Source organism: Grammomys surdaster, unplaced genomic scaffold (assembly GCF_004785775.1).
Source record: "Grammomys surdaster isolate TR1022 unplaced genomic scaffold, NIH_TR_1.0 172, whole genome shotgun sequence".
Taxonomy (NCBI): domain Eukaryota; kingdom Metazoa; phylum Chordata; class Mammalia; order Rodentia; family Muridae; genus Grammomys; species Grammomys surdaster.
Window position 1 is genome coordinate 5,337,318 of NW_021604620.1, and position 16,791 is coordinate 5,354,108.

At 42.7% G+C, this 16,791-nt stretch overlaps 1 protein-coding gene across 4 annotated transcripts in view; it reads left to right on the forward strand.

The window, feature by feature from the left end:
• The window catches only part of Zcwpw2 (zinc finger CW-type and PWWP domain containing 2), a 108,452-nt gene extending 95,185 nt beyond the window's left edge, over nt 1-13,267 (forward strand). For 2 of the 4 annotated variants that reach the window (XM_028767370.1, XM_028767371.1), the window contains one exon: nt 13,013-13,267. In XM_028767370.1, the coding sequence (XP_028623203.1) occupies nt 13,013-13,036 (24 nt within the window). In that variant the 3' untranslated portion in view covers nt 13,037-13,267. Of the gene's footprint in view, nt 1-55; nt 673-13,012 lie in introns of those variants that run through there. The other 2 variants (XM_028767368.1, XM_028767369.1) reach the window with 1 other exon arrangement.
• The last annotated feature ends 3,524 nt before the right edge of the window (nt 13,268-16,791 follow it).

Consider the following 16,791-nt stretch of genomic DNA (forward strand, 5'->3'; position numbering starts at 1 on the left):
TGTGAGGAGCTGTGTGGAGCACCTGCTGTGATCAACTGTACTGCTCTTTTTGCAGTTGTCTCAGTGCAGCCCAGAAGTTCCCACAGGCAGTCCGTTTCAGAGCTACTATGAAGAGGACTGTATTGTGACTGACGGGACGGCACTAAAAGCTGGAGAATGTATTGAGATTATAACCAACAATTTAAAAAAGATAGATGCCCTAATATCTGAATTTTAGGATGTTATTAAAGTGTTTCCAAAAGTTAATTATAAAAACACTCACAGTCTTTATATTTTCTGTCAAAAATTTAAAAATATTTAGTGAAATAGGCATAAAAATTGGTATTGTTGTTAATTCATACTTTGTGAATGTCCATGGATTTGGGAGTGGCGTTTAAGTTAGGTGTTAGAATTTTAAAATTTAAGAAAAATCCTGATGTTTGTATTTGTAAAATTTTTTGTTTTGCTTTTATAATTGTTTATTAAATTTAATCATAAACAGGTGCTGTACATGAGTATTTAGGCTATCAAACTGGACTATTAAATTGGCTACCTGTTCTGTTAACAAGTCTCAGTGGGAACTAAAATGTAACACATGTAGACAGTGTTTTTGTAGTTGGCTGGAACTATTTTCATCTATAAGAAAATATTAAAGATATAGTCATATAATAAAGTTTGAGAATTCTCAAAAGATAAAAATGTCAGTTGCCTTATTGCATTGGAAACAGTTATTATTCCTCAACATGGTTCCTAAGCATAGCAGACTCTGGAACTCTGGAATATCAGAGTCCTGGATCCTTCCCTGATGAATCAGCATCTGTACAGGTGAGGCTGGGACATGTAACTGAAAGCACATCAAGGCAAGTTAATGTTCGTCTGTATGAAATACCCAGTGCTGTAGGGAATGAACATGTGTGCCAAAAAAAAAAAAATGCAAGGAGAAAGAAAATGTGTGTCATTCCTCAAGGATTCCATGAGAAGTTTCAGTGCATGTCTGTATTTGAAGATAAAATAGTAGGCCACCTAAAGAAGACAAAGGCCACAAACCAACGCAGAGGTGTTAGAAATGTATGTTCATAGAAAAGAGTTGACATGAAATTAGCTTCATTAGGAGAGAGACTCAAACCATGGAGAACCATGGTTAGGGACAGCGTTGTGAGAGCAGCTGCCTAGTGTCCCGTAATAAGCTCTGAAATGACAGACAGAGCCTTCAGGACCAGAGGACACAGAGGCTTCTGACTCACAGATACTGAGGCAGGTGGCAAGTCTCATTCCCATGACTAATCTGACCTATCCTGTGTGGCCCAAATCACAAAGGCACTGATAAAGACTAGCTGTAATATAAGGTGGTTCCTGGTCTAAGAAGTGGGAGCCGAGCCTGCTCTCAGCTGCTACTGGGAGGGAGACTAGAAGGCCCCAGCACGGCCTGCTTTCTTATCAACTCTTCTCACTAGAGAGAACTGCAGGGAGGGGTGTGGCCTGATTCTGAGAGAGAAATTAAGCAACTGAAGGGTTTGTAGTCCACCAGTGAGAGAAATGGAAGCAAGTAAGTAACCCTAGTAAGGGGCGGGCAGGCTGGTGACTTCAAAGAAATTAAGGCTGGATCTGTTCAAGGAAGACCTTGACATTACAACAAAGGGCAGCACTCTGTGCACAGAAGAGCCATATGTCTAGAATTAAAGCCCAAGCTGACTGTGGGGACTGACTTGGAATCAGACCATTATGAGACTGGCATGCATGAGAGGGCAGCAGACAGACATTACTGTGCCAGCCTCTGGCCCCATGTCTGAGGGAATCCATTGCCCTGATGTTAGCTCAGATTGTCAGCTTCCACATCAAGAGCCTTAGGGTTCCAGCAGGCAGCCAGCTACTAGCAGGTTAGGTGTCTGCACAAAGTCTTATTAAACCCTCAGCTGCCTGGGAAGAATGCACCACCAGGGCAGAGTTTTAAATGGCAAAGGGTCTCTGCCTGACAGGGTTGTTACAGGTAGATACTTTCATTTGTCCTCCATGAAAGCTTAATATCATTTTCTTCTGTTCAAGTCAACTTCCAGACCTCATTACTTCAAGTTCATCGGGTGCTTAGAGCAGTCTCCTTTGTTCTAGCCATTCTCAGAATTGCGTCGGTGAGGAGCTAATGCATTTTTAACCAACTCAAGCATCTGAAAGGTCTGGTTTGTAGTACATCCAACAGCTGCTGCTAACTCTCTGAGAGCAGTGGCTCTGACAGGAGGCTCGTGTGTGTGTGTGTGTGTGTGTGTGTGTGTGTGTGTGTGTGTGTGTGCATACGTGTGTAGGTTCCTAGAGGTGAGGGATATATGTGTTTTATGACCTGCCTGCCTAGTACCTGACTTATATGTTGACAGTTGCCATTTTTTTATTGATTTGACATTTCCTGGCAGTCTAGCAGGAATGTTGACACTTTGTATTCTCAGACATCTTTAGTGTTTGTTTGTTTGTTTGTGCTTCCTAACTTCTCCCAGGATCTTTCAACAGGCACATGCTATAATTCTGTAAGGTATCCAGCAGCCTCCAAATGCTACAGTCAGACAATCAAAACCTCTCCTTTGAGTGGGAAAGTCTGCGAGGCTCAGCCTGCTTGGCTGGTTTCAGTGAATCTCACTTACGTCTGTGGTCAGCTTCAAGTCTGCTCAGCCATGGCTCTGTTGACCTTTGTGGGCTGTCACATGTCTGGGAAGCAGACAGCCGCTTTCTGACCTAGAGCATCCCCAGGTGGAGATGTCAGGGCAGTTTGACTCTGCTTCCTATTTCACTTTCCCTCTTGCCACAGGCTAGCCCAGCCTTGTCCTCATGAAGACAGCAAAGCAATCACAGCAAAGAACCTCTCTGTTAGGTAGCTGGTTAGATATTAACAGACTTGGAGGACAGGGGCCCAGATCCCTCTCCTTCATAATTACCAGGATATAAAGCCAAGGACTAGAGCAGCAGAGCTCAAAGTGCTGTCTTTATCCCTGGGAGGAGCCTGCCATCCTCAGCTGCCCAGAGGTCATTGATAGTGAGTTGGGTTCTGGAGCTCCAAATCTTGCATGCTTTCCATCTAGCAGTGGGCTTTCTGATTAAAGAACAGTGACATATGGTGATTCCTCCTCTCATTAGAAGCAATGCCAATGAGCCTGTCAATCACCAGGACAAAGCAATGCCCCTCAAGATCTGATTGTTGTAGAGAAGTGATATAAAACCTGCCTGAGACAGAGGTCAGCACAATGGCTCCTTTGGACACTGTCCACTCTCATCCCTCAAGAATGTGTTCTGCATAACTCCGACTATCTCCTACCTGTATTCTGTTGCATTCTGTTGTATACCTGTATTATGATGGGCGCAATGATCTGGGAGATGAGGAAAGTCCAGAGAAAGACCCCAGTGACAGCACCAGGCGAGGAAGGATGCTTCTGCTTGCATCCTCTTTATGACATCCCTTTGTTCCAATCAAGTCACAGAGCTCATACCAGTCAAATGGAGACATGCCACCAAAACGCATGGACCTAGATGCAGGTCGGGTATCTGCCGCTTGCTCATTAAAGAAGAGAATGTTGCACTTGCAGTCTTAAGAACATCAGACAAATTGTCATTGATAGTTGAAAAACCCTCACAAACTTATTTTCAGGTAAATATGTACTTTTAAAAGCGTTTATGAATTTATAGCCCAATAAGGTCTCCATTTTTTTCTTCTGCTTTTTAACAGTTTTTAATAATGTAAATATTTGCATACTATAAAATTGTCCTACAACATGGTTTTACTAATTACATGGTATTTATTACATGTATATTGACATAATGAATTACCCTCTTATACTGGACATTTAAATTGTTTTTATTTTTATAATTATAGACCAATTTTGCAAAAAAATGCATCATTCAACTCTTGCATGCATGTACATGTTTTTCCTAGTCTTCTCAGGAGAGAGATTGAGGGGCCAGTACCAGTGTACAATTTTAAGGCTATCTCTGTCCACTGAGTTTAATCAGCCAAATCACATGTACACAGGTTCATCCATTTCTCAGCAAGAAGATTGCTTATAACTATGTTAGGCTACGTTTTGACTATGACTAGGGACTATGAGATGGGCAGGTCCTTATTTTTCTTGGACTTTTTGCTAATTCCTTAAAACGTGGTCAAAATGAGTATCCGAGTATCTCATAGAAGATCATCTGATATAAGAATAATAAATTGGATGATCAGTAGGGACAGGATGATATGTTAGAAGACATGACAGGTCTCTTGCTTCTGCTGTGACATGTGTTTTCAGTAAATCATTGCGAACGATATCAGTGGAGAGTCATTTCTCTATGAAACATTTTGGTGGAATGATGGAACTTTAGGGTATTTCCATGTGGGCACAGATAGGGGAGAATCTAGCACTTCAGAGAGTGACATCACTCTTCAAGCTCCTTTGACTTAGTTGGTCATGCAGCTTGTCTCTTGCATCATGACCCTGATCAGTGAGTGTTTTATACAAGATCCCACCTTTCTCTGGGTCACACCATTAGGGTTTTTTTTTTAAGCCTGACATCATCTGTTCTTCCACCCATGTACCTGGTTGTTTCGGTGTTTTTGTAGTTTTTATTTGTAAGGCCTGGCTTTGGGTCCTGGTCCTTGACTCAGAGCAGCCTGCAATTTACTCCTCATGTCTTTAAAGCCTTTTTCATCTGTTTCTGCTGATTTATTTATTGCCCCTATGACCTACTAGTCTCGATGCGGCAGGTTCCCGCGGCAATCACCTTTGTTTCACTTCTGAATTTTCAGCAGACCCTTCTTCCAGTAACGTCCCTCACTGGGTCTCTCGCTCTTGCTGCCTTGTGTTGAGCGTCAAACCCAAGCCAGCTCCGTCAGTCAACAGGTTCTCCAGCACAGGAGTGAGGACACATGCTTCCAATTCCCACGGTGTCCTTCACTGTGTCCCACTTACTGGAGCTCCTACGTTGAAGCGCCACTCTGTAACGACCCGGTAAAACCCCACGTTTGGGGACCACTTTGTCCCAGCTGCTGCTCCTGTCAATGGGTCAGGGTTTAGCAAGAGAGAAAAAGAGTGGGGATGGAAAGACAAGAGACTCAAAGAATGGACACAAGACAGAGAGTCTGTTCAAGTCCCTTTTACTGAAAGGAAATCATAGGTAAATATAAGCACAAGCAGGGGAACGCAGCTGAAGACACTTTACCACGTGCACCTGGCAGCTGGTGGCACAAAACAGCAAAACAAGATATGGGAGAAAAACGAGATGTTTATCAGAGTGTGCTCAGCTGTTTCGGGCTGTTGAAAACAAGTCTCTTGTCAAGGTACATGGCTCAAGATGGCAGCAAAGATGAGAGCCGCTTTCTACTGGGACTTGGCTCCCAACAAGGAGCCTCATGACCTACTCCAGAATGGAGGTCAGAGAGGGATTTTATGGCCAGCTCCTCCACGGAGAACAGAGTGGTTAGAATAACAGTTTTAATGCTTGTAGCTGGCCTTGAGGAGAAGGCTTCAGGTCCACTCTGGGAAGAGAGATTCTAGGTTCTCCTGTTTATCTGAAGGGAGACTAAGCCATTAGAGATAGGGTCGGGAGAAGGTCAGAGGAAAACTACTTCTAGAGCTGCTTCCCAAGCTGCCTTAGTCAGTTCTATTGCTGGGAGGAGACACCTTGACCAAGTCAACTCTTATAAGAGATCATTTAACTGGGGCCTGCTTATACTTTCAGAGGCTTGGTCAGTTATCATGGCAGGTCTGTTATCATGGCAGGGAGCATGTTACTGCAGCAGTAGTTGAGAGCTACATCCCAATCTGTAGTCAGAGAGAGGAGGGAGAGACAGACAGACAGACAGGCTGAACCTGGCTTGAGATTTTGAAACTTTGAAGTCCACTCCCAGTAACACATTTTTTTCCAACAATGCCACACTTTCTCCAAAACGCCACACTTCCTAATCCTTCTAATCCTTTCACACCTCCTAATCCTTCTAATCCTTTCAGTTTCACTTCTTGATGACTAACAAAATATATGAGCCTGTGGGGGGTCATTCTTATTCAGACCACAGTCAATAATATTTAGACACAGTCCTACCCCTTGTATTTCTCACACCCCAAAGTGTTGCGTTTCTCAAAACTATTGTTGATACCAAAATTTTACACATGAGAATGGATTCCTCTCAGTCAAGTGGTTCACTTTATGGACTTTGTAAATTTTAGAAACATTGAATAAATGAACAAATGTGGTATCTTTTTTTTAGGATTCTTGGAATAGCTGTCCTTACACAAACTAGGGCTGAATCTCATCAACTCAGGCCCAATTACAAAAGTTCAACTTCCCAGCAGTGTTTAAACCTTGAGCTGTCTGCAAAGTAGTTCTCACTTGCATGTGGTCCAACGTGATCCATTTCTTAGCTCAGTGCAGGGTAGCCAGTCTTCCAAGCATTCCTTACCTTTTGTACTTATATTCTGCTGTATTCAGTCTCCGTCCACAGTGAATAACATTAACTTTCATCAACCATTAAGATACTGAAGCCATGACTGGGTGGCCTCCATGGCTTAGTCATAAAGGGTATTGTGGCTGGCTTCCATTGTATTTGCCTTTGGGTGAATTACCCACCATGTAGTGAGTACACTTGAGCCATTCCATTTAGAGAGATGTCCATGTTGGGGGAAACAGGCCTTCTGCCCTTATCCAGCACCAATTTGAGAGCCATGTGGGTTTGATTTTTGGGAAGAGCGTCAGCCAGCCCCAATCAAGCCTTCATATGACAAGATGTCAGGCTGAAATTGTGATGCAAGCAGCCATTAGAGGCTGAACTAGAGTCCTCTAGCACCTGTTTCAGATTTCTGGCCCACAAGAGCCCTGTTAGCTACTAAATGCCTCTTAAGCCAAGTTGTTAGTGGTTGGTGATGTCAATGGTACATTAATAAGAAACTCATACAACATGTGATGAGCTTGTCTCACCAAATAGATGACACACATCAACAGGAAAAACCACCTTTCATTTCGGACAATGACCTGCTGTATAATACTGAGGTAATATTAGTCTCAATAAACGATGCTAAGGTTTTGTAATTAACTCATAATCAAGTCAAGAAGTATTTATGGAATGCCAGCCAGATGCTCTTCTTGAGCTATGGAAATTAGTAAATCTAGGAGATAGACTGGCCAGTAGTAAAATGTTCATTTGGAAGCAAGACAACCTAAGTTTGATAGCCAGAACCAATACTAAAAGGCCTGGAGTGTGCAGTCTTGCAATCCCATTGGCAGGGTAGCAGAGGCAAGAATCCCTAGAATTTTCTAGCTAGATGGGTTAGCCTATTTGTCAAGCTCCAGGTTAAGGAGAGTGAGAGACTGTATCTCAAAAAACAAGGTGGATAGCTCCTGAGTAAAGACACTCAAGGTTGACCTGTGGCTCCCAAACTCACATGCGCATACACAAAGATGAACAGACATATACATACACAAAGGCAGCAAGTAAATCCTTGTGGAGAAGGCAGGTAGAAATAAAATAGACATAGAGGCCCAATGGATAGGTGAAGCAAGAATGGAAGAGACAGGAGATGCTGTTTTATATGTTTTAGGTTTGAATGACTCCTATAATGAAACCTGAGCAAAGAGCTATACATTTATCTGTGAAAGAGCATCCACAGCAGGAGGAACCATATGTGCACAGCCCAGGGGCTTGGAAAGGCCTGGCACAGACAGAAAGGCAGTGCCTGGGGCCAAGTTCATTCTGTTCTAGACCTCACAGTTCAGGTCATCGAGTCTCTTATAATTGCACCTTTGTCATTAGGATATCTTCTGACAGAATGCTAGACAGCAGTCCACATTAAACAGACTTATTCATGCACATTTTATAAAGATAAACACAGCTAATGAGTCAATGCAGGCTAATATTTGTTGCGGGAATAAAGAGTTAGGAAAAGCACTGATTATAATCTTTTGTTATTTCTGCTTCTTGCAGATTTCTGCCTTCATTAAGACCATTATTATCCATTGATAAACTACCCAGCTCTGTGACAATACAGATATGTTTGAGGTGACTGACATGGCGTGAAAGAATCAAACTTAGTACACATTTACTAAGATGTAAAATGTCACACCAACTAATTAGCTCTCCCTAAAGAAGAACTAATACAATTCTGTTTCCCCAATGTTCTGTCATCCCATGCAACGGGATTGACTATTTTTTCCCTCATTACATGTGAGTTTGGTGATTGATGAATAATAAATCCTCCCATTATAACAGCAAGTTAGTGATCACAAATAAATGGCCACTCACAGACATCTGAATATCTCCCTCTTCCTTTACACTTGAGGTAAACATCTGTTTGGCACAGTGGTATAGACCTGTGATTCCAGCTATAGGCAGGGGCTGTGAGACCACTGTTCAAGGCCAGCTGTGGTAATTTGATGAGAGCCTGCCTCAAAGTAGAGGACAAAGCACTTGGGAAGAATCTTAGGAGTGGGGTTCTTGCCTAACGTGCAAAGCACTGTTGAGCCAGCACTGCTAAACACTTAGATAAACCCATGAGTAGCTCGGCTTAAGCTTCCGTTCAGTGTTCCAGGTCTTCGTGCACTGCTCATCTGCTCATTTACACATACGAGCTCTTGTGTTTCTTTATTGCTTCCCAGTTTTATGAACATTATCTTGGCAAATTACTGAACTGTGCCATTTGTGCATTAACTCACAGAAAGGGACGTGGTATGAGTAGACTGAAGTAGGATAGAGTAAGAGAATTAAAGAGAGAAAGCCAGAAAGAGACAGAGTGAAATCTGAACCAGTTCTTAAACACATGCACACACGCACACACGCACACACGCATACACGCATGTCCAGACTCCAGAGATTGTCTGCCTGTGTGTGTCCAAATTCGTGTGTGTGTGTGTTTGTGTGCACGTGCACTTGCATGTAAAGAAACATCCATAACAAGGACAGCTGTTTGACTCAGATTTATTTGTAGGAAGAATCGTCCATTATTATTGTTTAGCATTTCTATTGAAAAAAAAAACAATTATCATAAATTCTTTTTCTTCTTTAGTAAAAAATGGGTCTATTTAGATTGTAAGCAAAACATTAGAAATAACTGAAAAGACACACACTTACCAAATAGCTCACCTGGAAACCTACTCTTGTGCATTTTATCAAAGCAAATTAAAATGTACGATGCAGTGTGGTTTGTAATTACTCCTCAGCTGTAAACACTCGTATAGGTTATGAAAACAATGAACTCTTCATTCTGCATCCTGGTTTTTAAATTAGCCTAAAAATGTGCATGCAAAGTCACGTAAATGTTTCTCTTTGGTACATTTTTAAATTTTGTTTTCTTCAATATTTTTTTTTTTGGCAAAATTTGTGGCTGTTGCGAAACAATGATTTGAAGGCCTTGTTACTTAGTTTAAACCAAACTCGGTGCATATTTATGTTGATTCCTTTTAATTTTTATGAATAATACTTAACATTTATTAAACCTTATTAGATATGCCCATTTCTTCCTTGAATGTTTCAGCTTGGAATAAAACATCCAATTCACAGTTCTGTCTAGTGAGCTAGGCACTCCTATCTGTGCTTCATAGACAAAGAAATTAACCCATGAAAAGGTTTGTCCCTCGAGGCCTAACGGCAGAGAAGAAATTAAAATTCATTCTGACTTCAGAAACATGTACCTTGTTCTGACAGTAAGTTCTGGACAAATGAAGCTACCAGTGCTGAAGTTTGTCACATAGGACATTGATAACATACATATGGCAAAGAGAGGAGCCAGACCAGAGTGCAGGATCCACCGTGCAGACACTCCCCAAGGAGCAGGAAGTCTGGAGAGAGTAATAGACTTTCTTTTTCAAGATTATTTTACTTTTAATTCTCTGTGTCTCTGTCTCTGCCCCTCTCTCTCTCTCTCTCTCTCTCCCTCTCTCTCCCTCTCTCTCTCTCTCTGTAGACTTTCTTTTTCAAGATTATTTTACTTTTAATTCTCTGTGTCTCTGTCTCTGTCTCTGTCTCTGCCTCTCTCTCTCTCTCTCTCTCTCTCTCTCTCTCTCTCTCTCTCTCTGTGTGTGTGTGTGTGTGTGTGTGTGTGTGATCCTCTGGAGCTGGAGTTACCAACAGTGGGTGCTGGGAACCAAACTCAGGTCCTCTGGAAGAGCAATGAATACTCTTGACTGCTTAGCCATTTTTTCATCATGGTGATGGGTAATATTATGTGTCAACTTGAATGCCAGTGTAGTGCCTAAATGCATGGTTAAACGTCATTTCTGGGTGTGTCTGTTAAGAATTATTTTTATCTACAACTGTTACTTTTTATCTACAACTGTAACTTGATTATTTCACAGGCTCTGTGAAGTAAAGTATAAGTTGTGATCCGGGAGGAAGTAAACTATACTCTCAAAAAAAAAATCCCCAAAACTATGGAAAATTTCTAATTCATACAGATGAATCTGGACACATTTAGGAACAGATAGTGAAGGTGTGGGGTAAAGGCAGGAGGAACTCATGGTGGTCAAGCTGAATAACTGATAAGGGCTCTCTAGGCAGAAATTCTTCATTTAATATTGAAAACGAAGCTAGAAAGGGTTCTAATGGAATTTATAATTGGTTAAAACTTCACTACAAGGTGTAACACCAAGAGAGAATTTAAAATCCCACAATGCTCTGCCTGAGGGTAGAGGGACAGATTCAAAGGCTGAGAGAGGTAGGAACCTAAGAACAATGAACCCAAAAGCTGAGAGATAGAGGCCTGAGACCGTGCTTGTCACTTAAGATATACCTGCATGAGGGGGTATATCAGCGTTCCTTCTGAGAGTACGTTGTGAGCTAAATTTGTAGGTGGCACCTTAACCACACTTGAAGATGTCCATGGTCACTTCACTATAGGCCAGATCTTAACGTGAAGATTTCAGTGATTGCACTGGGAAACCAGAATGCAGTTGGATTAATTGGATCACAGAGATGTAGAAACCATGTAGCAATACTCAACCAGTAAAGGCCAGGAAAAAAATGTTTACTATGAAGGATGGCAGAGCAAAAGCAACAGTCATGGTGTTCTGACTTCTAAAGACTAACAGTGATGGTCCATTAACTGTGGTGTTTGTTCTTACTCACTTTACTGGTTACCTTGCCACAGCCTAGAATCACCATAGAAAGGAGCCTCAATTGAGGGAGTTTTCCAGATCAGATTGGCCTGTGGGCATGTCTGTGGGGGGTTGTCTTGATTATCGAGTGATGTAAAGCAGTCCCAGTCCACTGTGGGAGGCACCATTCCCTTGGGCTGTATAAGAAAGCTAGCTAACTATCTAAGCACAAGCCTGCAAGTGAGCCACCAAGCAACATTTTTTCCACGCATTCTGTTATGCTTCCTTGGCTGTGTTGAGTTACCCGGTTAGCGGTAATACTGTATGGAATGGCAAGTAGGCCTTCGAGTTCTTGTCTTGACTTCTTTCAATGATGAGTTGAATCCCAAGTTCCCCCAAAGGAGGAAATGTACCTTTTCCTTCCCAAAGTTGCTATTGGTTAGCATGTTTGCCACAGCCACAGAGGTGCAATTAGAACAGTATTCTCAGAAGGTAGATAGGAACCCTATTCAATTTTTATCTGATCTGTCTAAGCACAAAAGTTTTAAGTCAAATGAATTAAACTTTGAACTGGAAAAATAAAGTTAACAACTCTTCACTGAATTCTCAGCCTTTAGCAAGTATACAGAAGCAGACACTCAGCCCCTTTGAGAAAAGACTTGAAAACATTGCTCAAAATAGTTACCATAATCTCTCTCATATCCCAGAGGAGCTTCTGGACTCTTACTAAGGTAAACTTGCGTTTGGGGAAAGGGAGAAATGAGATATCTTGGACACTGTGGCCATTGGCTCTGAACTGACCTGAATCCTGGAGACCCTGAACCCCACTGGCATGCTGCCGCAAGTCATGAAGCCAGTGGAGATTCGCTCAGGTGCACCTCCCAGGGGGCTCATCCTCACAGTGAGCTGATCACACAGCCCACAGTCCTACAGCTGCTTTCCCAGTTCTAGAGTGCGTACGTGCAATGAGTGTGATCAGATGCCGGCAGAGCCCACATTGGGTCTCCCACATTTAGAGCTGAGGACCAGTGGAAACCTCTACAAGGGTTTGTTCCTACAAAACTTAGCCCTAGGAAAATGTTAAATCAATATTGCATTTCTAGAGGGACTGCAGAGTTTAGTGCCGCTAAAAGGGTCCATTGGTATCTACCCTCACATACCCACTTTTCTCTCTCCTGTGTGGCCTATGAGGAATACAGACAGACCTCAGAGAACAGTGTTATACCACTTTAAACTTACCCACATGGTGGCCCAATTGCAGTTTCTTAGTATCTGTGTGCATTTATAACAGAAAACCAAAAGTTGGGTAATTTATAAAGAATGAAAGGTTATTTCTCACAGTTGAGGAGGTTGGGAGTTCCAAAACCACTATAGTTCTGAGATCAAGGCACCTATAGTTTCAGTGGTAGCATAAAGACTCTTCTCTGCTTCCAAGATGGCCTTCATGGCTACATCCACTGGAGCAGATGAACACTGCATTCTCACATGGTAGGAGACAGATGGCTAAGTGAGTGCCGCATAAAACTCTTCTGCGAGAGCCTTTATCCTATTCTTGCAGCAGGGTCTCCCATGACCTCACTGCCACGTACTGTCAGCTTGACGTACCTGAATGCAGGAGAGAATACTCTCAAAGCATCTCATTGCTACTGCCAGATGTGGTTCCATTGCTTGAGCAAATGAACATGGCCTTCACTACACAACATGGAGTTACTGATCTGGCAAATACCTTTCCTTTTGATAAATCTATGTTCTGAGACAGAGCTTCATGTAGAGTAGGCTGACCTCAACCTCATTATGCAGCCGAGAGTGATCTTAAATCTCTGGTTCCCTACCTCTGTGTTTTTATCATCCCTACCAATCCAGCCTGTCAGAACCACTAGTTTTAATCTAGAAAGAACAGCAGTATCTCTCCCACCTCAAGGTGTGGTGTATCAACTATCTAGTCCTGTGGCTTACTAAGGCTTGAAGGTATCTTGACTATTTCTCCTTTCCACAGATGTCACATGGATCATTACAGTGATGACTTCATGCTCTTTGGACCTTGTGAGCCCAAAGCATCAACTGTTAGCATCTGTGTTCCAGAGGATGTAGGTGGCATCGGCGCAGGAATGGAGTCCTTGACTGAATAAAACAGAGTGGAGCACAACATTCGTCTCTTTCTGCATTTTGACTGTAGATGCCCACCTGTACACCTTCCCCTCCATGAGAGACTCTCATACCTTAGACCCAAATAAAGCCTTTCTTCCTGTCATTGTTTTTGCTGTTCATTTTATTACAATAAGAAAAGTAACAAAAACATGTTTCCTTTCCTAGATGTCTTTGTTTAAACAGAGTCATGATTTTATGTTCTATTGAACTAGGAGCTAAGTTTTCTTCCTGGCCACTCTGGGCTTCTTATGCTTCTGAGTTGATAGGCAAGGAAGAAGGTGACTGTGCTGGCTGGAGTGACCAGTCCTGATGATATAGGGAAACTTCTACAGGGGAGTCTGCAAGACTTTGTCTGGAATAAGCAGGCCTTTCAAGGATTCTCTTGCATGACCTTGTCCTACAATTAAAGTTAATGGAAAATTACAACAGTCTGGTCCAGACAGGGTTGCTAATGGGTAAGGCCTTTAAGAGAAGAAAGGTATTGGTCACTCTACCAGATAGAAATCCATGATCAACTACGTGCCCATGTTGATGAAGGACTAATATGAACACTTGTGCTTTAAAGTATACACCCTTCATTCTGCATCTGCAGTTAGACATTCTTCAACCCTGTGTGGGCTCATAACCATCCTGAAATCAAACCAAACATAAAAACACTGTTGTAGATCTGAAGAGCATCTTTGGGCCCAAATATTGGCTCAATACATGAATACCTTGAAGCATGTTACATATTGCAGACATTTGCAATAGACTGCAAAGTTGAGAAGGAAGCATATGAATACAGACACAATACTCTGGGCTCTTCAGTTTATTACATAAGATGGTGTCTCCCTCTCATTTTTTTTAAAAAAGTTATTTCTTTGAGAGTTTTATACAGCCTGTTTTAATCATATTCACACTCCTTTCCCAGTCTTTCCAGGTCCACCCCCCTTCTCTCTCCACCCAACTTTGTGCCCTTTATTTTTTTATTTTTTAATTGTTTGAGACAATTTGTGCTGCCCAAATGTTCTTGGATGTGTGGTCTTCCAGTGGAGAATGGTTGACTTATCAGAGGCTATACTCTTAGAAAAGTGGTCTCTTCCAGCAGCTAACAGTTGCTAATTCTTCCACAACTAGGAGTGGTATGTATGCCTGGCTCCCAGTCCATATTGGGATTTGGTCTGACTTGGGATGGGGCAGGGTTTGTACATGCTATCACAAACACTGTGAATTCATATGTGTAGCTTGCCTTGCTGTGTCTAGGAAACACTGTTCCCTTAGAGTCTGCTGCCACCTCTGACTCATACACTCTTTCTGCCCCCACAATGACCCACAAGCCTTGGGGTAGGAGGTTTCAGTATACATGTTTCCTTAGGGATGAGTATTTTTCCAGTCTCTTCTTGTCTTAATCGCTGTTCTAGTGCTATGAAGAGACATCATGGCCAAGGGAACTCTTATGAAAGAAAACATTTAATTGGAAGCTTGCTTACAGTCTCAGAGGCTTTGTCCATTATCATCACAGCAGGGAGCATGAGAGCATGCATTGCACTGGAGTAGTCTCTGAGAGCTACATACTGGTCTGCGCTGAGAGAGGTGGAAGGTAGGGAGAGAGAGACAGAGACAGAGCTAGAGACAGAGACAGACAGAGAAACAGACAGAGACTGTGCCTGCTTGGGGCTTTTGTAACCTTAAAGCCCATCTTCAGTACAAACTTCCTCTAACAAGGTCATACCTACTCCATAGGGTCACACCTCTTAATCCTTCTAATCCTTTCAAATGGCTCCACTTCCTCTTTACTAAACCAATGGGCCATTCTGATGCAAACTATCATGCAAATCTTCTGTATTTTGCACAGTTGTGTGCCACTGTGTTCATCACAATCTACTGGAAATAGAAACTTCTCAGATCAGAGTTGAGAGATGCATTGATCTATGGGTAGGTATAACAGTAAGTCTTATGAATTGATTTACTATTCTGTCCTGCTGTGTCCTGCATGTCTTCAGGGATTGACCTAACTAGGGCAGTGAGGAAATGAAGAAAGAACACACATACAGACACACTATAAAGCCAGGACTGGAAAGATCAAGGGCCACAGAAACTCAGTGTGGGTGGGGGTGTGAATATGCTCTGCCTGGGGAGTGGCACTATTAGGAGGTGTGGCCTTGTTGGAGGAAGTGTGTCACTGTGGGAATAGGCTTTAAGACTCTTATCCTAGCTCCCTGGAAGTCAGTATTCTGCTAGCATCCTTCAGATGAAGATGTAGAACTCTCAGCTCCTCCTGCACCATGTCTGCCTGGATGCTGCCATGATTCTGCCTTGATAAATGGTCTGAACCTCTGAACCTATAAGCTAGCCCCAATTAAATGTTGTCCTTATAAGAGTTGCCTTGGTCATGGTGTCTATCTACATCAATGACACCCTAACTAAAACAGTGTGTTTGCTTTATCTAGTGTACAGGGTGGCAGGGTCATCACATACATGGTACGTGTCTATAGTCCCAGCACTTCAACTGTGAGATGAGAGGTGGATACAGAAGACTCTCCTGGAAATTCATGGGCCATTGCAGCAGGAACACCAAGACAGATCCTGCTGGGATCCCACAAGGTAGGAAGCGAGAACTGTCACCCAAGCTTTGACCTTTACATGTGTGAAGTGATACCCATACACCCTTATAGACATATATGTTCACACACACACACACACTCTCTCATATACACATATGCACACACATATCCTTATATGTCGGTGGCGTGTACTTGCCAGCGAGATAACACAGACACCAAAGTTCTTCAGCAGATCTTTATTATGATGTTATAGAGGAAAGACCCGCTGGAAAAAGGCCGGCTGGTGGAAACCGGCTGGGAGAAAAGGCCCCGAGCCCCGGGAAGGTCCTGGTTAAATACCCCCTGGAGTGATGTGTACATATCTGGTTGGTTAATTGCCCATAAAATCCTATATGCCTCGGGATGGGCTTGTGACTTCGCGCGCTTTCCCCTCACACAAAGACAGTAAATTACAGAACTTGTGAGAGCATCGGCTTGCCAGAGCTGTCTCTGCTTTCCACGGCTCTCTACACTTATATAAACATATGTATACACACTTTTATACATGTATGCACCTATACAAAAGAAATAAATACTTTTAAAAGGAAAATGGACTGACGGGATGGCTCAGTGGTTAAGGCCCCCATGTCTGAGGACCTGTGCTTAATTTCAGTAGTCTACATGGTGAGAGAGAACTGACTCGTACAGGTTCTCCTCTGAGTTCCATGTGCGCCCCCTCTACCCACCCAACACATGGCATACACAAAATAAATAATGTGATTCTTTAATACCATCTCCTCAGGCATCCAAAAGGCCAAGATGAGTTCATCTTTACAAACAAAAGACAACCTCCCCCCACCCCCAATAATGGAGTGGTTAGTTCTCACAGAGCACCAGGAAAGCTTGAGGTGTTATTTCCAAGCCTCTCAGAGGCACTGAAAGCAAGGAGAAAATCAGCACAGATCCTTCCTGGAGTGGCGTCATTCTAGTCACTGAATTGGGATGGACAGGACTTGGGAGTGGGGTCTGCCTGCGGGGTCTGCACGTTGAAAGCATGTCGAGGACCTCATGCAGAACTCCATGGAACATGCACGGCCTGTCTCGA